The 23,189-nt window shown below is 41.2% G+C and overlaps 1 protein-coding gene across 1 annotated transcript in view; it reads left to right on the forward strand.

Annotated features, from left to right (window-relative positions):
- Positions 1-20,961, forward strand: part of INO80 (INO80 complex ATPase subunit) — a 59,638-nt gene extending 38,677 nt beyond the window's left edge. The window contains exons 26-35 of the mRNA XM_054400016.1: positions 2,928-3,055; positions 7,869-7,963; positions 11,634-11,706; positions 13,320-13,478; positions 14,867-14,969; positions 15,505-15,593; positions 16,365-16,520; positions 17,187-17,346; positions 18,139-18,351; positions 18,955-20,961. Coding sequence (XP_054255991.1) covers positions 2,928-3,055; positions 7,869-7,963; positions 11,634-11,706; positions 13,320-13,478; positions 14,867-14,969; positions 15,505-15,593; positions 16,365-16,520; positions 17,187-17,346; positions 18,139-18,351; positions 18,955-19,172 — 1,394 coding nt within the window. The 3' untranslated portion in view covers positions 19,173-20,961. The remainder of the gene's footprint in view (positions 1-2,927; positions 3,056-7,868; positions 7,964-11,633; positions 11,707-13,319; positions 13,479-14,866; positions 14,970-15,504; positions 15,594-16,364; positions 16,521-17,186; positions 17,347-18,138; positions 18,352-18,954) is intronic.
- Positions 20,962-23,189: the final 2,228 nt, after the last annotated feature.

Here is a 23,189-nt window from a genome sequence, read left to right on the forward strand (position 1 = left end):
TTGTCATGTATATCTAGACTTCTCATGGTGCTTTGCTCAGTTTTAATTTATTCTGAAATAACAAGCACGTCATGGCTGTATGGATTTAAAGGAAAGATAAAATTTTGTATAAACATTCCTACTGTGCAGGATTTTTGGCTTCCACAGATGTATTTTAAAACCAAATAACCATAAGTCATTGCCATTTTTAGTTAATTGCTGAGGTTGAAAGTTCCTTTTTAACTTTGAAACTGTTAACTATTTGTACATAATTGAGACTGAGTTCTGTTCTAGGCGTGAGTGTGTCATTATCCACTGTGCTGCTTTATTACAAATGCCAGCCTGAGCTGTGGTCTTGGGTTTTCTTTGCAGCATCTCCTTGGCTTGGCTCTCTGGTTGAGGGGTTCCCTAAGATAGTTGCTAATGATACAAGCAACGGTGTGGCACTTGCTCCTGGCAAAGCAACAAGATCACCATCAAAAGGGAGAGCATACTGGGGAAAAAAAAGAGTGACTGTCTAGCTAAGCAGACAAGCATGAAAGAGCAGAGCTCTCTTGCCTTGGATTCTTAGCTCGTGAACTACAGGGTCATGACTCTGAAGTTCCCAAAGGAGAACTGCTTATGGTGCAAATCTGATAGCTAATATTTTTTCAGCAATACTTTCAGAAAGCGTCCTAATCTAGATCCTACTAATTCCAGCATCACGTCCTTTATTTATATTGAGGCTAAAGGATGTTTTTGAAAGAGGTCTTGACTGACATACTGAAACAATGGAGTCCACCATGTTTCTGGGTATGAGTGTTGTTGACAAGTTTTTCCTCACTGTTGAAAGGATAAGAGGGAAGCGTGCCTTGTTTTTACACAAGTCACTGGATATTGTGCGTTTCTCTGCTAGTGTGGATTTCTCTTCTGTTGTTAAAAACCTTTCTTCAAAAGAAGAACCTTGAATAGAATCATAGAATTGTTAGGGTTGGAAGGGACCTCAAGGATCATCTAGTTCCAAGCCCCCTGCCATGGGCAGGGACACCTCACACTAGATCAGGTTGCTCAGAGCCATATCCAGCCTGGCCTTAAAAACCTCCAGGGATGAGGCTTCCACCACGTCCCTGGGCAACCCGTTCCAGTCTCTCACCACCCTCATGGTGAAGAACTTCTTCCTAATATCCAATCTGAATCTACCCATTTCTATTCTTTTTTCCATTCCCCCTAGTCCTATCATTACCTGACACCCTAAAAAGTCCAACCCCAGCTTTCTTTTAGGATCCCTTAAAATACTGGAATGTCACAATAAGGTCTCCTCAGAACCTTCTCTTCTCCAGACTGAGTAGTGCCAACTCTCTCAGTCTGTCTTCATAGGAGAGGAGCTCCAGCCCTCTGATCACCCTCATGGCCCTTCTCTGGACACGCTCCAGAACATCCAGATCCTTCCTGTAATAAAGGCTTCAGAACTGGAGCCTCCAGGTGGGGTCTCCAGAGCAGAGTAGAGGGGGAGAATCACCTTCCTCATGCCAAATGCTCCTTGAAAATTGAAATGGGTCATGTTTCTGAACCCTGTCACTGCAGGAGAAGTTTTTTTAATACGCTGAAATCTTATTTTTCCAGAACACTTGCTGGATTTTACAGCCTTTCTGAAAGGTGTGCTAAACCTAGGCAGGTTATTTCAAATAATCTTTTGAATTCAGTATAGAACAACAACTGTCTTCCTGCTTTTCCTGGCAAACTGTTGGTTGCATGGGTAGAAATCAAACTGTGGTCCTCTGTGCCACATTGCTGCACTTGGGCATTCAGGGACTTTGTTGCCCACTGTGGTCATAAATGTTGTTGAGGAGCTCTGTTGTGTTGACCTGTACTCTGTTCCATGAGTAGGAACTTGGTTTTAGCTGTATTAAAATGTGTGGTGCTCAGATGAATAAATTTTTGATTTTGTTTTTTTAATCAGTATATTTTGCGAGACAGCTGCCTTAGAGAAAGCTGCATTTCCTTCAGCTCATCAGCTAATTCATTCTGTGCAAGGAGAAATGTGCAGAAGTGTTACCTGCTAGACATTAGAGAATGGTACCTGCTAGACATGTTGAAAATATTTGGATTCTGTACTAGCCTGCACCATCTGCGGTTATCGACTTTCCGTTTTGGCTGTAAACCTAAATTCAGACATCCCAAAGAATAAAGAATCATCAGTGGCCTGTCCAACAGATAATTTTTTTGGAAGAAAATTCCTCTTCGTCCTCTTTCAACAGTAACGTATTGTTTACTGAAGTTTATGTACAGAATGTACAAACAGGAAGATCTCCTTCCTGCAAAATATTTCATGAGCAGTGCTGGAATAGAGAGGACATGAAGTATAAAATCTGAAGTGACTTTAAAGATTGCCATGTGGAACTAATGCTTCAACAAAGAAACCCAAAAAGCGGAGGGCAGGGGAGAAAAAGAAAGTTAAGGCAGTGCTATGAAGAGGCTGTTGCTTTACAGTGGCGTGAAGAACTTCGCTTTTCGTGTTGGTGAGGGATTTGATATTGAAGCTAGATCTGTGGAGCATAGCTCTAAGGCTCAGCAGCAGGCAGCAGCAAGTATCCAGTGGACAGCATTTTAATGTTAAGTGAAGAAAAATTTCTTCAGCTGTGAAGGCACATGGTAGTTGTAGATCCGATCAGGATGAACACCTTAGATGAGTGAAATTGCTGTGCAAAGAAAGGACTGAGGCTGTACTGATGAAGAGATCAGTCTGTGCTAAGGTTTTGCCAAGGATCTATTCATATGCTCCCATCCCACCAAACGGAAGTTATTGTTAGCAGTGTGGTTGTGGCAGCCAGAAGGGACGTTAAAGATTCCTGCATCACAACTTGTTACTTCAGGGATTATAATGCAGTGAAGTGCTAGGAAAACTTCACTTGTTCCATATATTTGTTTTGGCTTTATTAGTTACCTGCTTTTCTTCCATTTCTCTTTAGACAAAGAGAGTCTGATCACAGACAGTGGGAAACTTCATGCTCTTGATCTTCTGTTGACACGGCTGAAATCTCAAGGACACAGAGTTCTCATCTACTCCCAGATGACACGGATGATTGACTTACTGGAGGTAGGAGAAGATGCAGATTTAGCAGCAATGCTTTGGAGAAAATACTGTAATATGGATACAGTAGACCTGATGTAAAATCATACTGAAAGATGCCTGCTAAAAGCATTGATAAGAGAATGTAAGAGCTGCCATACAAAGTTCTAGCATAATGTTATGCTTCCACCCATGTTTAACAGCAGATGGTATGGGAAGATGTACAGGAACAGTGATACTCACAATTAGTCTCTTAGTGTCCAGCAGCTTGCAGCTCAAGGGCTTTCTGAGTCAGATGTGTCTTCTGTATGTTCAGTGTGGTTATCCTAAACGGGTTTTTCTTTCATGGAATTGCACCTTGAGCTTGTAAGTTTTTTGTCATTTGCACTGCCCTGTGGCAAGGTATTGCACACTGGATTATCCTCTTTTGCTGGTTTAGAGCTGCTTCCTTCTATTTCCATTTGATGCCAGTGTGCCCTTTCAGTGGAAGGAAGAAGGAGCACAGTGATTAATTCTACTCTTGCCCTCTATCACCTTATTTGTGTGCAGAGGCTATCTGGAATTTGTGATTGGAAGGAAATTAGGAATTAAGTCATTACTCGTTATTTAGATACAATGAAGTCTGCTTCAGGAAAAAACAAATCAGTATTGGAAGAGCAGCTATGTCCCCAAAGAGCTAATCTTGAAGAAGCATTAGCAGGAGAGCTCTTAATTTGATAACCTATTGGTAATACTTACAGTGATGAGAAATACTTCTGTGGAAGACAACAAGGTTTGAGGGTTTGGCTGGATCTGAAACAAAGGAATATCTTGTGTCACCATGTCTGTCCCTTATCAGTGAAGGATTAGTGATAATAATTAATGAGTAATAATAACTCTTGAGTAAGAAAATAGGAGAGCTGATGTGCATTAGTTTCAAAGCAGCAATTCCGATTGTGTTCTGACTGTGAACACATCATAGGTGGGGAAACATTTGCATTTGGCAGTATAATTTCAGTACTGCTAAAACACCAGGCCCCTGTGACCTTCATCCATTAGTCCTAGGTGCATGTGGGCTCCCTCAGCAGTTTGGCACAGGATGTCGTCATCTCCATGACAAAGTAAAGAGAAAAAGCGGGAAGCCTGAATCAATAGCTGCCTACATCATGACTCCTGTATGAGCAGGAGTGCATTTTAAGGTCAACAGTTAATAGTTCAGTAACAAACCACAAGCTGAATTTTGTTTTTGCTGCCGTGAGGAAAAACAGAACTTGCATGGTTGCAATTCTGTATTTTGGCTCTTTGCCCTGCATTGCTTCCTATGCCTCTCTTTTTGGCAGACATTGGACATGGTGCAGGTTTGTTAACACCCTGCATTACACCATGAAGCTCATAAAGCTGAGTGTTTAGTGTGCCTGTCTTTTCTGTTAGTGTTCCATTTCAAAGGCCTTGGAGCACCATTTTGGTATTCAGCCTCTTAGATGCCCAGCTTTACTTGCTGGGTTGTATTACCCAAACAATTCACCTACCAAGATCTCTGTTTTTCCTTCTCCCCACCCATGTAACAGAAGCTGGAGTTAAGCAAGTTAAAAATCAAGCAAGTATTCAGTTTGTAAGAAAATCATAGAATCCCAGAATTGTTTTGATTGATGTAGCTGTAGATTTTTTTTGCCCGCTGCCTATAGATACCAAAATACATCCCTTCTGCCTACTTAAATATGAAAAGACAGAAGATGTCCTACTACTTGTAACAGTACTCTGACTGTGCTAGAGTGCCATGCTAATCTAATCTATGTATGGCAGAGAGCACAAGCCTGGGTTTATGTGTTTGTTTACGAAGTCATAAACCCATGCTTGTTTGATAGAGCATCAGCTGAAGAACTGCTGCTTAATTCAGCTGTCACAGAATCACAGAATGGTGGGGATTGAAAGGGGCCTCTGGGGATCATCTAGTCTGGTCCCACTGCTAAGGCAGGTTCATCCAGAGCAGGTCACACAGGATTTTGTCCAGGTGGGTTTTGAAAGTCTCCAGAGAAGCAGGCTCCACAACCTCTCTGGGCAGCTTGTTCCAGTGCTCCATCACCCTCGAAGTAAAGTTTCTTCTCATGTTTAGGTGAAACTTTGTGAGTTAAAAGCCAGCAGATGTAAATACAAAGGGGGAAATTAATTTCTATTGATAGAAGTGAATAAAGTGTAAGTCCAGTACTGTTATTTGATGCTGAGATGTGCTTCGTATGTTTCCAGCCTTGTGATGTTTTCCTCAATGCAATCACGTTCTCCTGTATGGAAGAATGATTGTCCATTATTTCAGTTGGAGTGACATCGCATTCATGTGATGAGGGGTCAAGCTGTGTTCTGCATGAACTCAAATGTGTTAGTTATATTCTGCCAAAAGTTTATTAATTAAAATGTAAGAGTACTCAATGTGGACTATGAAATAACATGAAGGCAAAATGTTTTGTAGTTTTTGAGGTGTCAGTGTCAAAGCCCAGAACACAACTGCATTCTCACCATGCTCAAGTCATTGTGTGCTGTTCCTTTCCTGCACAGATACCCGGCTGTCAGGGTCACTTTCATTATTTTTCCTAGATTAATACTTATTTGGGGGTTTGGTGATCCCTTACACTGAAAAAGATTACAAGGTACAATTTTCAAGCAGATTTAATGTAAGTGTTTCCGTGAGATTAAAGCCTCCCCATGAGGCTTCTCCCAGCCCATCACTCCTTGTGGGAACTAGAAAGTCAGCAGTCATCAAGTGCCTTCCACAGTTCCAGTAGAAACAAGATATATTACTGCTTAAATAGTGTCTTCACCACCACAGGGTGTTTGTTGGTTTGTTTATTCTTTTTTCTGGCTAAAAGTATTCCATTTCTGTGAGTGATCAAAGCACTAAACTGCTGACGAGTGTAGTATAAATTGCAATGTTTTTTCTTTTTTTCTGAATTGAAAGAGCATGCTGTTACTATTTGGAAAAGTACTGGGTAAAAACAGTTCACAAAAAGGGGTGTTTCATACAAGCACTGTTACACTACTGAGAAGTGTCCTTCATGAACAGAGGAAGTGGATGGAGGCAGACCAGAACCTGTTAAGCAGAATTCATTCACTAAGTTAATGCACCAAGCTAGTTTGCAGGGCAAGGAGGGGGACAGCCCATGAAAGACAGTATTACAGGTGTAGAACAGCTTATTCTTTTGTAATTTGTGCCTTACTGGAAATATCTAAGGTGTGGGATAAGGATAAATGGAGTGAAAGGTGTTTTTTTATTTGTTTAGAAGTCACTAATGAAAAGGTGGTTAATAGTGAGGTGAGGTGAAGGGAGACTAAATCAAGATGTTGAAAGATTGGATCATCATAAAAGCAGATCAAAACAGTAAAAAAGGAATGGAAGGAAAAGGCCTTCATGAAAATAGAAAAAAAGGATTGAACAGTTCTGGAAAATGGACACATAGTGCCTAGTGGACAGATGTATCTCTCAGGGTTTAGCTGGTGACAGAAACTTGTCACAGAAATGGAATAAATCAACAGTAAATTAGGGCTTGAGTGTCTGTGTGGTGAAGTATGTGGTCTGTGCTTTAAAATTCTATCATACTCATCTTGAGTTTTATTTTGTGTAGGTCAACCATTGGCTATGGCTTTGACTATTTCCACATTGTAAATGTTATTTACCAATTTTTCTTTCATGTGCCATATCTTGAAGCAGTCTTTTTCCCAAGTTCCTTATAGTATGGGAGCTCTTTCGCCTTTCCTGCAATAGTGAAGAACAAAAATGAAAAGGAGGCGTAAAGGATAGGTGAAAAGGAGAACTGAGCATGGCATTAGGGTGCAAGCAGTGCCACATCTTCTCACACCAGTTCTGTAGCTGCTGAATACTGCAGTTTGTAGCAAGATGAGACCAAAAAGTTCTTGCTGCTGAAGTGTCATCTGTTTCTTTTTTGTCTCATTTGCAGTCACAGCATCTCAGGAAGACACATGCAGCAGCAGGGTTAAATCCAATGAGTGTAACCAGTAGCGGTTGCATTTTGTCAGCCAAGGATCCCATTGTTAAAATAGCAGAGGGTATATTTCCAAAGAATCTCTATGGATGTCTGTATAGCCTGGAGAGCTTTCTAAGTAATTCAGAGTTTGATAGTTGCACAGGTATCAGAAAATGCTGAGTACCTCAGAGCATGCAAAATGTCTCTCACTGGGAAAAGTCTTTGCCTACAGCATTCCTGCTTGGTGCCATTTGATTTGTGTCCCAGGCAATGGTTTCAGTTCTGCTGCTTGGCATGAGCTGTGGGCTGGCATAGCAGTGTCATGTTCAAAGTGTTCTTGTACACAGTGAGACTGACAGGCTCTTTGCTAGTGAAATAAAGCCTGGGCAGAATTTAGGGTATGGCAGCAGGTTATTAAAGCACTAGTCAAAAGGTTAAAACCATCAGGGAGCAGGTACAGTTAGTTTGCTAGGAAAGTTTTGCTTACACAGTGAGAGCTCTGGGTTTAGTAACCTTAGACTCTGTGAAAACAAACTTTTTTAGTGATTTCATTTACCTATTTATTTACAGAAAAAGGCACTTTTCCATATCATTGTCTGTCATGCAGCAAATGCATCCGCAGCTCTGAGCTGCCATCATTTATCATCATTTATCTCTTCTATGAAATGAAAAAGCTGGAATATGATGGAGTAGCTTTAAATTCTGGATTTCTAATCCAGCAAGTATTGCTTATGTAAGATTTCTTGCAGCACATTTGTTGATAACATTTAAAGATTTTTTTTTTTGTAAGTAGCAGTTCTGTTTCTATTGTTTTTTTCTCTGGAAGAATCAAGACTGAATGTTTTCAAGAGCAACTACATTTTTTTTCCTCTGGTGTCTGTTTGCAGGAATACATGGTTTACAGAAAACACACCTACATGAGATTGGATGGTTCTTCAAAGATTTCTGAACGAAGGGATATGGTAGCAGATTTTCAGAACAGGTAAGGTATTTTGCAAGGTGTTTCTGTGCAAAATTGTGTGTACACAGAGAGTGGTATAAGATGTAATAGAAATAAGTGGAATTTGCATTTAAATTGTATTTCCTGATATCAAAAGCAACACATTTATCTGAAACAGTTGCTAGGTGGTTTGCTGATCAGGCATCAGTGGTGTTGATAATACAGCCAGCTGTATTTTTATTATCTGTGAAAACAGTACTGGAAGCAATTGTAGTGTACCCACCTCTTCTGCTGCTTATATGTGATTGCTTATACAGAAACTCAGCAGAAGGGCAGCAGAGGTTCATTGGTTTTCATATGCTCTGACAGTTGATACTGTACAGATGAGACTCAAAATCTTGCATATGCTTGAGCTTTGAGAGATCCCTAGTTTTCTGCAAAACAAGCTATTAAAGCATCTTTTATCAAGGAACCAATTAATTAAACTCATATACAAGTGATTAAATAGGGATTTTTATTAGATAATAAGATAGACTAACCCTTTTTGTTGAGTTTTAGGAACACATAATGAAAGAAGAGTATGCAATCATCTTATAATAAGTTAATATATTTTTACAGTATCTTTGTTTCTGCTGGGTGCATTATTTCTAGTGATTGAATTTATGATTATTAAGTATCCTTTTAATCGTTATACAGCTTGATAGGATGTCACTTTGGCACAGGAGTTCACAGTAAGATTTCCTGCATGTTAACATGAGCTCATAAGGTCACTCTTTTTTTTTTTTTTTTTTTTAAGAGGAGTTAGGGTCAGAGTTTGTTGGGGTGAAGGCAGCATTTTAGGCTGGAGAACAGTCTTTGCATTAGCAGTCCCAAGGTATCACAACTGAAGGCAGGAGAAGAAACCATATACAGCCCTTCAGGCCACTGGTTCATGAGGCTTAAAGACCTGAGGGACTGTGTTGCAATGATGAGTCTTACGGTGTACTCTTAAGAGCACACCATAAAACTTGAAAAGAATCTGTGCCAAATCCCTGGAGTCAGGTTCTTCACGGTCCTCTCACTTTCTCCCTGTTTCCAGATGTCAGATTCATTACAGGTTTTGATATTCTACTGGAGTCCTGACTATTCTTCATCTAAGGTCCTTTACCCAGAAGTGAAGACATTTGTTTTTATTAATTAGCAGAATTTGGTTTTATTAATGAATAAAACAACTGAGGAAAAATAACCCTTTTGGCAGGAAATCCCTTTGAGATACAGGTCAGCCAGTCTAAACAAGAATTCCTATTAAAATGTTAGTTGAGTTCCTCTTATACATGATTTACTTCTGAGAAATATTCCCAGGAAAAAAAAGCCTGGCTGAGACTAAACTATCCTGCAGGATATCCTAGCAGGGTGCTGAAAACATATACCTATGGAATGATAATCTATTCCTGGAGTCTGTGGCACTGTCCACTTTCTTTCCTTCCCATGTGGCATTTCCAGAAGTATTTCTCAGCTGTGTGTTCCACTAACTGCCTACATGCACGTTCCACTGTTGTTACAGGAGTGAGGAGGTTTCCTGGCCTGCGTTATGAACAGGCTTTGTACCTGCAAGATGGAGTCTAGAGATTGACAGCTTGGCTGGTTTGAGTTCCTCCCAACTGCCTGCAGATCAGGGTGGATTTTGGTCCCCTCAGATTTTGGACTGCTAAAAATCTTTCTAACTTTAGAGTTCTTGAGTCTTCTCCTTTTTTGTGTGTGTGTGTTAATTCATGGTTTCCATAATTATTTCTCTTGTTTGTTGGTAATTTCTACATTGGAACAGAATGGGTCCAATGACAGTCTGGTTTTTATGATATAGCCTTGCCAGGAACTTGTCAATATCTTGAAGTTTGAGTCTGGAGAAAATAGTTCTGCTTGACTTTCAAGGATATGGATTCCAAACCCCTTAGTTTTTTACACTTGTTGTAGTAGCATGTGCGTGATAGCCTGTGGTACACCCACACTTCCTCCAGGAAGGGCAAGCAAGAGCCATTAGATCTGGTGAGTGGACATTCAAGGACAGGCTGCCTACAGTTTGTCAAGAAGGGAATGTCCCATGCTGCCCATTCAGCAAGGGTTTCTCGTGTCTTACTGATCTTGCGTGCTGTAGTGTGTAGACAGCGTGGTACCAAAACAACATGATATTGCAAGCAAAGGGTTTTGTTCTGTTGCTGTCAAAGTACAATATGTCAACCTCCTTGGAGTCCTTGCTGGCACTGTCTACTTTGTTTGCATCAGCCTGTTCACAGACCATATGGTGTTAACACTTTTAAATGTTGCTAACCCCCCAGTGGCACGAGTGAGGCTCACAACCTTAGCAGAAATGCTGATTTCACTGCTACCACTTGAGCTTTCATCAGCGCTTGGTTGTCCTCCATATAGGACTGTCTTCTTTGTCTTCTGTGTGCACACTCTTAGAACTGCCATTGAATCTCAACAACTGTTTTCCATTTTGTCTGATTCCTCAAACTGTACTAGGGCTTTAATGTGCTGTTACAGGTACATGTCTAAGAGTGCCCCACCTTCCTCAGTTACATAAAGGATTATTAGGCTTAGAGGGTTATTTTAAGTCCGGTATTGGGATGCCTCATCTCTCTCTTAGCAGCCAGCATCCCTAAGTCTGGTGCCACCAAGTCTAACGCTTGGGGCTAGTATGACTGTATCAGGCTTTGTGGATCTCCCAAGGAGGTTTCCTGACGTGTACTGTGGAATGGCGTCCCATATTCTGCTAGGGACTTCTGTCTGGAGGGCCACATTTACCGAAGGCAACTGGTCTGTTCTTGGCTTTCATGCTGTCTGAGGAATCCCAAGGAATGTAAATGTCATATTCAGTGCTAACAGAAAATGCTCCAAGGTGAGGAGGACAGCATGTATCCAGTAATAACGGAGTTCACTTACAGAGTGTTTCAAAGAACTTAAATGAGTGAAATGGATGACTCTTGCTTTTATGTGGTATCTGATCATTAGTATAGTCCACGTCATCCCTGAAACATTTTATGGTTAGTCACGGCTGAATTGTTACATGGCTATCCTGAGATGAATCCATTTATTCTCATTTTATAGGTAAGAGAAGTGGACACGAGATTAGAACTCATAATTTGAATCAGCAACACAATTGGGACTGCAGTTGAGAAGTTCCTAGACTGAAGGACTTCTGTTTGTGCCAGCAGACCCTTGTTCTTTTCTAATCTACCTCTATATTTGCCAGCTTGCCTTTTATTAAGCTTATTTTTTTAATCCACCCTCCCCCGGGAGTTTTTTGTTCGGTTCAAAGCACCAAATTTAGAACAAAACTTACATCTACAGTTTCAACATTTATTTTTCTTACTTTATCAATTGAGCATTGTTAGGGCAAGTTTTTTTTTCTTAACATCAATCAGTCCTGTGAAGTAATAAATTGTTCTTTGTCTGTGTGAAATCTTAATTTCCAGTGTGGTCAAGATAAGGCCTGGTTTGTTTTGATAGAGATTAATAAGATGCTATTGCAAGCTGAATGTTTGTGTGTTCTGACAGTCCTGATTTGTAGATTAACTTCTCTCACTCATTCATACAGGTTTGTTCCTGACCATGAAGAACAAAATGTTCTGAAACATTCAAGTAATGAAGTAGCCCTGATCACTTCATATGGGTCAAAAAATTTACTTCTGTGTCATCACTCACAAATAAGGGTTTTTTTCTCTTTTCTCTGTAGGAATGATATTTTTGTGTTCCTGTTAAGTACAAGAGCTGGTGGCTTGGGCATTAACCTTACAGCTGCAGACACGGTAGGTGAAGTTTGGTAAAGTAATAATAAGAAATGGGTTTACTGATGTTTAGTTTTTAGTATAAATGCCCTTCTGCTTTTGCTTTTCCTGCCTCATGCCTCCAACCATCATTTTTCCCAAGCTGCTTGTCTCCTGGCTCCCAGCCTCACAATTTATGTAAGAAAATTGGCCTTTCTGTGTTAAAGTTGGCACTCTTGAGCCATGCTGGCCAATATTTTTTGCCACTGCCATTCGCATAATGAAATTGCATAACCTTGTTCACTTTACTCCTGTTTACAATCTACTATTGCCTTGATGATAAAGTTGTAGAACATTCAACTCTTGGTACACGGTTTTGTGTTGCAGTTGGAAATACCTTCCTTCTCACATATTTTAGTGCCAGAATCTAGAAAGGAGCTTCATGGCTGAAGGGGTCTACAGATGCAAATGATGCTTTGATACAGTGAATGCTGTTTCATGTATGACTGACTGCTCTTAAAGTTCAGCTGCAAAGGGATTAGCAGAACAGGGATCAGGTACACTTTATGTGCACAGAAGAAGGAAGCAAAGTACAAAGACATCGGTAGTTGAATGTCAGCTAGTTAGGAAGGATAAATTGTGAGTGTGTTCCCCACTCATCCATGGAGTAAATGCATACTGGTTTAGGTGCATTGCAAGGATTTGCACCCTGGAGCAGCTGCCACTAATTACTAGGGAAGGAATACTAATATACATGAACCATTCATCTCTTCAAAAGCTGCTGTTCTTGTGCTCCTAACCCAGTACCTTGTGTGTGTGCAGATTTTGGCCCTAAGACAGGCTGTGGTCCTTAGCCACACAAAACCAAAGATCTCTGAATCAAGGATACTACTTTTTTTTTTTTAAAGATACCCCATCATGTCTTACTGTCACTTAAAAGAAATTGGAAGAAAGCAGGTATCCATAGGATTTTCAGGAGATGAAAAGTCCTGAAGTTGCTTCAACAGAGAAAATGGAGATGGAAGCACAAACATGTTCCTGCATGGGCATTTTTGGTTCTGTGGTTTAGTTTACTGTTAGTTTAGTTGTCTAACATCTTTTTCCCCAATATTTTTGAGTTTTATGCTTCCTGTGCATAAAGTACTGTTGAAATTACAGGGTCATATGAATGTAATGTGGCATTTCATGTTTTTTGTACTGAAAGCACTAGAAGTGTTAGACTAGTACAGACTTTATCCAAGTTTGAAGGGGAAAAAGAATTGAGTATTAATTTCATGTGAAATTCGAATTTGATGGTCTTTCTTAATGTAACACTAAGATGGGTGTTAGACTGTAATTAATTACATGATGGGGATTTAATGTGGTGGCAAACAGGAATCCTGTGCCTCCAGAGCATATTTCTTGAGACGTTGTGGGAGTTGAAATCTTCACAGTGTCAGTTGGTTTGAATTAATCTAAAAGGCAATGGAAAAGACTCCATGGGACTGGGCAGAGCTGGGTTAATGCAGCCTGCAGCAGGGCAGTAATCCTTGGAGGCTATATCAGTACTTTTATCAGTGTGTGTGTGTATATATATATATGATTTTTATTTATTCACCAGGTGCTCTAAACATAAGGTTTTATTGAATGCTTCCTGTTCTGGTGTTCTTTTGCAGGTAATTTTCTATGACAGTGATTGGAACCCAACAGTAGACCAGCAGGCCATGGACCGGGCACACAGGCTGGGTCAAACAAAACAAGTCACTGTGTACCGCTTGATCTGCAAAGGCACCATCGAGGAGCGCATCTTACAGAGGGCTAAGGAGAAGAGTGAGGTAGGAATAGAAGCATCTGAAACAGGAGGTTACAGAAAATACCAGAAAACACGTATCAAAATGAGTGAAGACACAAAAAAAGTATCTGCAGGGAGTCAGAAGTCAAAGGGAATATCTTTGTTCAAATCAGTCTGCGTCCCTAACACAGCAGGGTTACAGCTGCATTATTTCAGCTAGGAAGAAGCTGGTTATTTACACTATGGCTTCATGAAAACTGTGATGCAATGAAACTACTCGGGCTTCTTTAAGACTACAGTTTCTGTCTTTGCTTTGTTAGGGTTACTGATTTCTCTCCTGTTTTGTTGTTCTATCACAGCTGAATTTTTTTTTCCCTTAAAATAAATTTGCAAGGCAATCAAGTGAAAATTTCTGGAGGGATGAGGGTTGCTGGAAGAGCTCAGTGTCCTGCAGCATCAAGCAGTCATTGTAGTAGAAACTTTAATCCTCGTCACACTTCATTGGCAAGAAAAAATTAAGCAGATTCACTTTCTTTGGTCGCAGTATGTGTGCTGTTCACAGCATGCAGGTGTTTTGTGTACTTGGGGTTGTTTGGGACTGTTTTTTACTTGTGGGGGTTTTTTTTTTGTTTGTTTGTTTGGGTTTTTTTAGCTTTTGTCTCAATTGGATGCTGATCATGGTGCTGCAGCAACTGAAGCATCTCCAGATGAATGCATTTATGCCTCCCTTGCTGAAACCTAGCCCATTTTCTCTGGGATACTGCACTAGAGTCACCAGATACCATTCTGAAAATGAAGTATAGTGTCTTTGCTAGTGATCCAAATCGTCTAAACTGGCTTGTACTGAAGCTGTGCTTCTCTTTTTGCCAAGTTACAACTCTTCTTTGTCATTGCTGTTGTTTTTTAATGCAGTCACAGTAATAGAGGCTGAGTGAGTTGCTTAAATTAAGACACTGACTCAATGTGGAAATCTAGTTTTCCATCAAGGAGACTAAAACTATTGTACCTTTTTAAAATGTAATCCATATGAGCCGATCTGCAGGTTACTTCTGAAGATTTGGACTGACAATTTATACCTGTCAGGAGTACCACTGTATTTGTTTCTTCTTGACAAAATATAATGATATTAATGTATTGCTGAAAATGTGTTATATGGTGCTTTAGGAGATAAGCAGCTTTGAAGAGGGAGTAGCAATTTTCTGCTTTCTACTTCAATTGCTTCTCATATTTTATACTCTTATAGTCAATATATTTTTCCTGAAATTTTTCTACTGACTTTGCTGTGATAGAGAAGTTGAATCGGTTCTGACTTAAACAGATGCACTGGCATCTTTCTTTTGCCTGGCTTTCAATGAAGGGTAGTTGGAATGGTTCATGGCTGCTTTTGAGTAATTTTTCCCTTTTTTCTCTTTCTTTTTTTATCCCTTCTAGATCCAACGAATGGTGATTTCAGGTGGTAATTTCAAACCTGACACCTTGAAGCCAAAAGAAGTGGTCAGTCTTCTGCTGGATGATGAGGAGCTAGAAAAGAAATGTAAGTGAAATTTGTAAGCTGCATTTTCCCCATCTACTTCACTGGCTTGTGAGATCTGTGTTTTTATCTTTACAAACACATGCATTGCTAATAACAACTTCTGTCTCCTGTCTCTTTTTGTATTGCCACCTCTTCTTAGAACAAGCTGGTTTCGTATCACTGCTGAGCTGAAAGATGAAGTTGTGCAGGAGAGATACGATTGTGATAAAGCTTTTAGTGGTGCTCGTTCAGGGTCATTACATTGTTCCTGAATGACAAGAATTTGACAAGAGTTTTGTAGGTCATGACAAGAAAGTATTAGTAGAAATGCTGTACTAGAGGTACACGCTTTCGTGTTGCTTGAAAGATGAATTTCACTGTAAGACTTCAATTTGGATACAAGTAGTGTTAATTCAGTTGTGTTTTCAGTGCGGTTTAGTTCTAACGCAGCTGAATTTCTTCACAGTTCTGTCAGAACTAGAATTTCTTGCAAGATTCACAAAACAATGTGAAATATCTTTCTAGTGGTGACAGCTTTGTATTTCTTTTCCCACAGTGCGTCAGCGTCAAGAAGAGAAGCGGCAGCAAGAGGAAACAAATCGTGTGAAGGAACGCAAACGGAAAAGGGAAAAGTATGCTGAAAAGGTACCTTGATGCAAAGGGGTTGCATGTGTCTGTGGCAGAGCTGCAAGAGCTTTAGGCTCACTGTTACGAGAGGTGGAAACAACAGGTGCCAAGGCAGTCTAATGAGTAAAGCCTCTTTCCCTTCACCGTTGAGCAGCAGTCTGTGGCACTTCCTTGCACAGAAGAGGGATATTACAGTGCACAGTTATAATGCACAGTTATATTTTAACATCATTAACAACTTGAAAAATAAACAGTAGTTTACAGACAACAATTTGAGGACCTATACCTGAAAGAAACAAAATAACTGATCGTTCTAGGGCATGTAAAAGGGCGATTCAAGATTTTGTTCTGCAAAGGGAATGTAAATGACACACCAAACACGGCTACATCCTATATAGCTCTGTCTCTTCTGTGGAATAAGAGAAGATCAGTTTGGTTTTTAAAACTTTAAAACTATTTGTGAAAATTCTGAATTTTTGATAGGGAGGGTTTGCATTAATCAATTGGAAATCTGTGTAATGGTAAGGAATGTGAAGCTCACTCCAAAAGGTAATGGAAATCAAAGTAGTTCTGCAAGTGTAGTTCTACATCAGTGCAGCTGTTTTACAAAGAAAAAAACAAAACAAAACCCCTACTTAAATGTAAAGAGAGAGCCTTTAAGGGATCTGTTCTTTCTCCAGAAACTTGTTTTGGGAAATTCTGGACATGGCATTCTTTGAGTTTTTGGGATGTTTATTCCCTTTCTTCTGTTTTGTCATCTTTTTCATTCTTGGTATTGTTTTATTTCAGAAGAAGAAGGAAGATGAGTTGGATGGGAAGAGAAAGAAAGAGGGCATGAACCTTGTGATCCCATTTGTTCCCTCAGCTGATAACTCCAACCTGTCTGCTGATGGGGATGACTCCTTCATTAGTGTAGACTCTGCCATGCCCAGCCCATTCAGTGAGGTAAGAGTCACTGCTGCTTTCAGCTCTACAGTGCTTGAACAGTGGCCTTACATCTTGTAGGATTCCTGCTTTCTGTTATTTTAGCTAGTGCAGAACTCTGAGTATGTAGGGAAGTGAGATGTCTTAAAGGTGAACCATGGAAAGGAAAATAATGCATTGAAAGCCAGACAGCTGCTAATAAGCTGCCATACTGCTCTTCATATTATTTGACATTCCATTATTCCCCTCATCATTTGCTCTCTGCCTCCCTTTCTTATAGTGAGGTCATGCCCTGACTCTTCTTCCTCTCAGTCCCTGAATTTTTTCTTTTCTGGCCTGCAGTCCAACTTATTTTCTTCCTGCTTTTCCTTTTCCTGCCTTCATCATGCTCACATTTATCACTGTGCGGCTTCCTCCGTACCAAGAGCAGTCTCTTGCTTTGTAACTTCACATGTGTTAATTGAAGTTAAGTAGCTCCTGGAGCTCTTTACTGCTGCTGAGCATGTAATTAGAGGGTGTGGTGTGGTTAGGCAGATCATGTGTCATGCTGCTAATCTCTCAGAAAATGAGAACAGAACACGTGCCAGCTGGTGACTTGTGATTCTGTATCTTTTAAAGATCTTACTGTGTTTGTACCCTTCTCTTTCCTAACCTGAAAAGTAAATGGCTTTGTTCTGTCATATTTAGATATCCATTAACAGTGAATTACATATGGGCTCTATCCCTCCCGATGAGAGCAGTAGTGATATGCTTGTGATCGTGGATGATCCAGCTTCTTCAGCACCTCAGTCAAGGGCAACAAACTCTCCTGCTTCCATTACCGGCTCAGTGTCAGATACTATGAATGGTCAGTATCTTTGCCTTGCCTTACTGCTAAACGTTGACTTCGTATGGCTAGTGGTATGTTTTCTCTATGTCAGTGTATGTATGTGCATGGTTAGCAGCATTTGGGGGGGAAAATGCTTTTTCATTGAAAAATTGCTTCTGATCTGATAGGAAATCGGTTTATACTCCATCACTCAGTACACTTTTTTCTCCTTTTTGTGTTAGTTACTCTTAAAACTTTTACCCTTTGTTCCTGTGTTAGAGAGGGCTCACTTTCCATTGCTTGCCCATTAGCAAGTAGCAGACGGCCACACGACGACTGATCCCTAAGCTTTTCCTTGAATGTGCTCTTGGGCTAATAATCAGCTGTCTGCTTGCAGTGGGTGATGGGAGCAGCTGTAATTTTAAATAATGTTTTTAACTACCATAGTTTTCTACACTGAAATAGGTAGAGACACAGTTCTTGTCAAGTTTCTTTGATGGAAGAAACTTTCTCTCTATCTTCAAGTAAGAAAATGCTTCGTTCCAAACTAGAACCTGGAATCCTCCGCCTATTTGTGGGTTGGAGTCATTGTAATAATGACAAGTAATTGGAGTTAATAAGATGTGGCTAATGAAGAGTGAAGTTTTGTGTAGGTAATTTCTCTTCATGGGATCACTGCTTGCTAATGGTGTCCATACTGATGTAAATGAAGAGTCTCAACTAGTAGGAGCAGTATTCATGTCCATGGCAGGTAGTTAAGGAGCTGCATTGGTGTGTGAGTCACCTGGAATACCATGGCAGTTACTGGTTGAACATTCCTTTCTCCTGAAGGTGTTTCAATGCACGATGCACCTCTCAGTGGGAGAGGCCAGTCGGCTCGCAGCCGGGGGCGTCCTAAAGGTGGTGGATCCAAAGGAGGCACTGGGAAGGGCAGGAGCCGGAAGTCCATAGCGGGAAGTGCTGCTGCCATGGCAGGCGCCAAGGCAGGGGCAGCAGCAGCCTCAGCAGCAGCATACGCAGCCTACGGGTACAATGTCTCTAAAGGTATGTGGGGAAGGGGAGGCAGCAGGCTGCCCAAGGCAGAACCAGCCATGTGAGTTTGGGTGATTTGTCATTTCCAGCCTGTTAAAAACTAGGTAGCAAGTGTTATGGCTCCTTCATTGTGCTCTGAGATCCAGGCAGTACATAATGTGAGGTGGTGGTGGTGTGAGAGAACAGCCAGCTGAGCTGTAGAGGATCCTGAGAGTCTAGGTCTGAAGAAGTTGAATCTGCCCTTGGAAGTATACCATATGTTTTTCCTCGTGTTTTTTTTTTTTTTTTTTCCTTTGGCCATCAAGACAAATGGGATAGAAGTATTCATCCCATAGATATGGCTGTGGCTTTCCTGCATTGCTGTCATGTTGAAGTTACAGCATCAGGTTCCAAAATATGCTAAATTGATGGTGCTGGAGCTTCAGCTTTACACTGTCTGAAGGTGGCCCAGGGTTTAAATGCAACAAATTTTGTATCTTCAGGATAAAGATACATTAAACTCTCCTAAATCATGGACACAGGGTGGTCTTCGGACTGTTAGTATATTGTTTGTTGTTGAAGAGCCACCAGTGGAATAATGCTGACATGGAATTTGATTCTCTTTTCCTTTGCTAGGCATGTCTTCAAGTAGCCCTCTACAAACAGCAATTATTCGGCCTTCTGGACTTGTAGATTTTGGACCTTCAAGCGCCTCTTCTCCCCTGAGCTCCCCTTTGAGCAAAGGAAACAGTATTTGTGGGACCCCCAAAAGCTTAAACCTGACCAGCAGTCTCATATCAGAAACTCCAATTCGGAAGCAAAGCAAAGGTGCCCACACCTCAGGTGGTCGGTAGTGGTTTTGAACCCCCAGAGCTTGTCTGAACTGCTATGGCTTTCAGAGTAGACCACCCTGCCAGATGAAGGCATGCAAGTGAATGCCTTGTTGCTGTCCAGCACGTTTGTGAAGAAAAAATCAAAGCACAATGGGAGTGGGTGGTTTATGTGAGCACTTTCATAATGTGTATTCCAAAAAAAGTATCTTTGCAGACACTGCAAGAAGGAGGGAATGGAGTCTGCGGTAACGGGGAGAGGGTCAGCTTGTGTCTTATTGACACGTCTGACAAAGGTTCCCAAGAAAGCATTCAGCTGCTCCATGCAATATCCTGCAGCTGCATGCACTTGAAGTCACACTGACACACTTTCTCTTCTGTAGCTTGAGGTGGAACCCAGCATTAGTTTTATCCTCTCAAATCAGTATCTGCACCCCAGGAGTATCCTGGAGAGTCACAAGACATTTCTGTACTGGCAGCTGGTCAGTGGACGTGTGAGGGTAATTGAGGGCTAAGCTGAAACTGATGTGTGATCAGAAAAATTTTGCATTCTTCTAGTTTGGGCCACTGGGTTCTTTAAAGGTTTAAAATGCAAAGGAAGGTGTCTCAGGTGGTTTCCAGGGAATAGACTCTTTTCAGCACCATTTGCCAGGAAGAGGTTCAGAGCTAGAGGAAACAGAGAGCCCTGCAGGGCTGGTGAGAGCAGCAGCACTACCACTGCTTCATGCCGTGGCAGAAGCAACAAGCCAGTGGTTTGGTTTGGTTTGCATTTCAGAGTCCTCATCAGCACAAACAATGTGTTCAGAATGATTTCTCTCACTCGTGAGGTGTTCAAAACTCTTAGAAGCTTAGGAACAGCATAAGGCTTTATTTGTACAAATCTCAAGAAGAGGGAAAAGTGCTGAGAAAGAGTTTGCTGCTGCCATAGCTGAGCATGGTTCTGCAGCTTGCTGTGCTGCAAGAGAAGAAACAAAAAACAGTCCTGAGAGAGGGAGAACCGTGCCATTCCCCCTTTCAGCCAAATCCTGGGACAAAAATTGTCTCATATCCCAGCCATCCATGGACTATTCTTCCAGTGTGCTTTCCCTTCGTCCCTGTGCCTGTCACACACACTAGCTTGGTTGAGTTCACTGCGGTGGGCCAGTACCAGTAGTCATGTCCCACAGGGCTGATCAAAGGCAGCGCTGCCAGTGCTCATCTCAGTTCTCAATCTCTGGTCGCTCCTTTCCCATTCTCAATGCACAAGCCCCCGTGGCCCCTTGCTTTGCTGTAAGCATTGTCTGCATTGCACTGAGATTTAGGTGTGGGGCAGTTCTTCTGTCTGACACGCTGAGTTAAAAGGCTGTTCTGCCGGGGCACTTTCTTCCCTTGAGAGAAGCAAGTTGAGTTGCAGGTCTGGGCTGTGACAGCAGAGGATGACTTCTTTGTTTGTTTGTTTTCTTTTTTAATTATTTTAATTTTTTTTTTCCAACCCCAAATCCTTTGCCTGGCGTCCTACAGTGTGGAGCGAGTGCTTCCTGTTGGCTCTGCCTCTAATTTGCACACCTGAAAATAGCAGAACTGAGCTTAGTTAGATTGATTTTTTTTAAACAGATTTGCAGGGGATAATTGAGGGGGAGGTGACGTTTAATTAAACTCACAAAGACTTCCCCCATCCCCTCCTATTCACATGTATATATGATATTTAGAGGGAATCAGACAAATGCCAAGCCTTTTTTCTCTTTGAATGTGCTGTCTATTTTTATAACTGAACTTGTACATATGTATAAAGAGAGACACATCTTTCTTTTACTAACTGGAGAAGAAAATCTTAAATAAAATGGAGTGAGATAATTTTACGTAAGTCAGCGTCTTTGTGTGGTTTATGCCTGTGGCTATATGAATGGGAGGATTAGGGCAGAGAGTGCACAGGGGACTCGTATGGAAATGCATCTAGAGGTATGTGCTGCCCAGTGTACTGCTCTAGAGTATCTACACTCCTGAGTATCATGTTTGTAATCTCTTTTTTTTTTTTTTTTTCCCTGTTACAGCTACAGCCTTAATCACATGTCTGCAGTCATAGATTATTTTATAATCTATTTTGGAGTAGGTGTGCAGCAGATGAGAAGCAAACAGAAGCAAGTATAGTATGCATTATTACATAGTACCTGAACTGTGATGGTTAAATTCAATACAGTTGATTGTTTGGGGAAATCATCCTCAACAGTTTTTTCTTCTGTTTCTATTTTCAGTGTCTTGTGGGTTTAAGGCCAGATGCCTTTAAGAACCACAGAGTTGAGGACCTCCAGAAGGCTCTAGAGTCCAGAGGTGCACCAGAAAGTGTAATGTTTTGTTATCTGAAAGGGCTAAAAGGGGCTGTCGTGTCCTGCCCTCAAATATGTTTTCCTAGTTTAGCCTACAAGGGATACCTGGTTGGTTCAGCAAGGTCCCCATTCTTTGCACTGCTATGTATGGTCAACAAAGTCTTACCAAGCAGTGACAAAATTAAGTCGTAGACCAAAAATGTCCACTGCATTACTACTTTGGAAGAAAGCAAGAGTGATTGAAGCCATTTACTTTCTCTCAATAAATGCGTCAGGGTAGTTGGAGACCGTTTCCTTCTGACCTCTAATGCTGCATTTATGCACATGGGCAGGACAAACCAGTTGGGCCACTGATAAAATGCAACATTATGAGCCCCAGTGCAGCTTGTCCTGCATCTTTTCTCTGCTTGGAGTTACTCATTGGCACCTTAGAGGGTGGCACAACCAATCAAAAAAGCTGGGGGAAAACATGAGCCAAATGATACATCAAAGAAGTGAGAGAAGAACTTGCACTTACCAAAGGCAGGATGTGAAAGCCAACATGTAGGGTTACTATGTTATAAAACCAGAGCACTTTTATGTCCTCTGAACTCTTCAATATGACCTGTATCAGATAAGCAGGAACTTATATCAGCACTGTCCTCAGAAATTCTTCTGTTTAGCTACAAAGTCACTGTACAGTCCCTTATACACAAACTCTTACCACTTAAAAATAGCATGGATCCTTGGCTTCATGCTGTCTTCAGAATTCATCTTGGTTTTGATTATTTTGTGATCAGCCTGAGTCCATTCAATCTAAACCAAGGGGAAGTGCATTAGCCTGCAAGCTGTTTTCTTTTTCTATCATGAGTGAAGTCTGTTGTCCTTATCATTTAGCCACTAGATCTCCTCTTCCTATTCCATGAAGAGATGAAGGGATTTTCACCTAGCATTGCTTTAATTCTCACTTCAGGATATTAATACTGCACTTTCCAAAGGTGTAATATCCATGCCTTCTCCCTTTCCTTTTCATGCTTTCCCCACTGCAGTGTATCTGCTCTTTGCTATCTCATGTTCTGTTTGCAGAGAGCCGCCTGTCTGCCTAGGCCTGTATCTCACTCTGTTCCCATACTGGTGAAGAGTTTCCTTTGCAGCATTTCCCAATATGGGAGGCACACCAGGCTCAGTGGGAAAAGCTCCCTGCAGAAAGAATAGGGATCCTCACCAGTGATTGTTGCTCAGGAACAGCGAACTGCAGCTGGGGAGAGGAAGAGCACAACTGATAAAATCATTTGGGGGCAGGATGTGGATCAGTGTAATGTGACCAAGTGCACTGCCAGTCCTGATCTCCTCCTCTCCCTGCAGTGCGCTGGCCACCTTCTGTGGGAGCAGAATAGGTATACCTAGAGGCTCCTCGTCTTCTCACTTCTGCCTCCGTCTTTCTTTTGTGTTGAATATTCAGTGTGAAACACACATTAGAACTCTAAGAGAGCCTTAGAGGCATGTCTTGTGCTCCCCTTCCTGCTTGAGAAGGGATGGTGATGCACTCTCTGCTGTCCTTCAGAAATTTCTGCTCAAGTGGCTGGAAAAATAGTTCGAAACTCACTACCCAAGGGGCTGCTGCTGTTGCTTGCATGTGAAATATGAGAGACATAAAATAAAGGCAATCACATCTTACGCTCCTAGATGGAAGCACTTGTGGAATTGTGAAGGATGTTCTTTGATTTGCAGCCTGTACAAGGTGCAGAGCAGTGAATGA

This window comes from Indicator indicator, chromosome 4 (genome assembly GCF_027791375.1).
Source record: "Indicator indicator isolate 239-I01 chromosome 4, UM_Iind_1.1, whole genome shotgun sequence".
NCBI lineage: Eukaryota > Metazoa > Chordata > Aves > Piciformes > Indicatoridae > Indicator > Indicator indicator.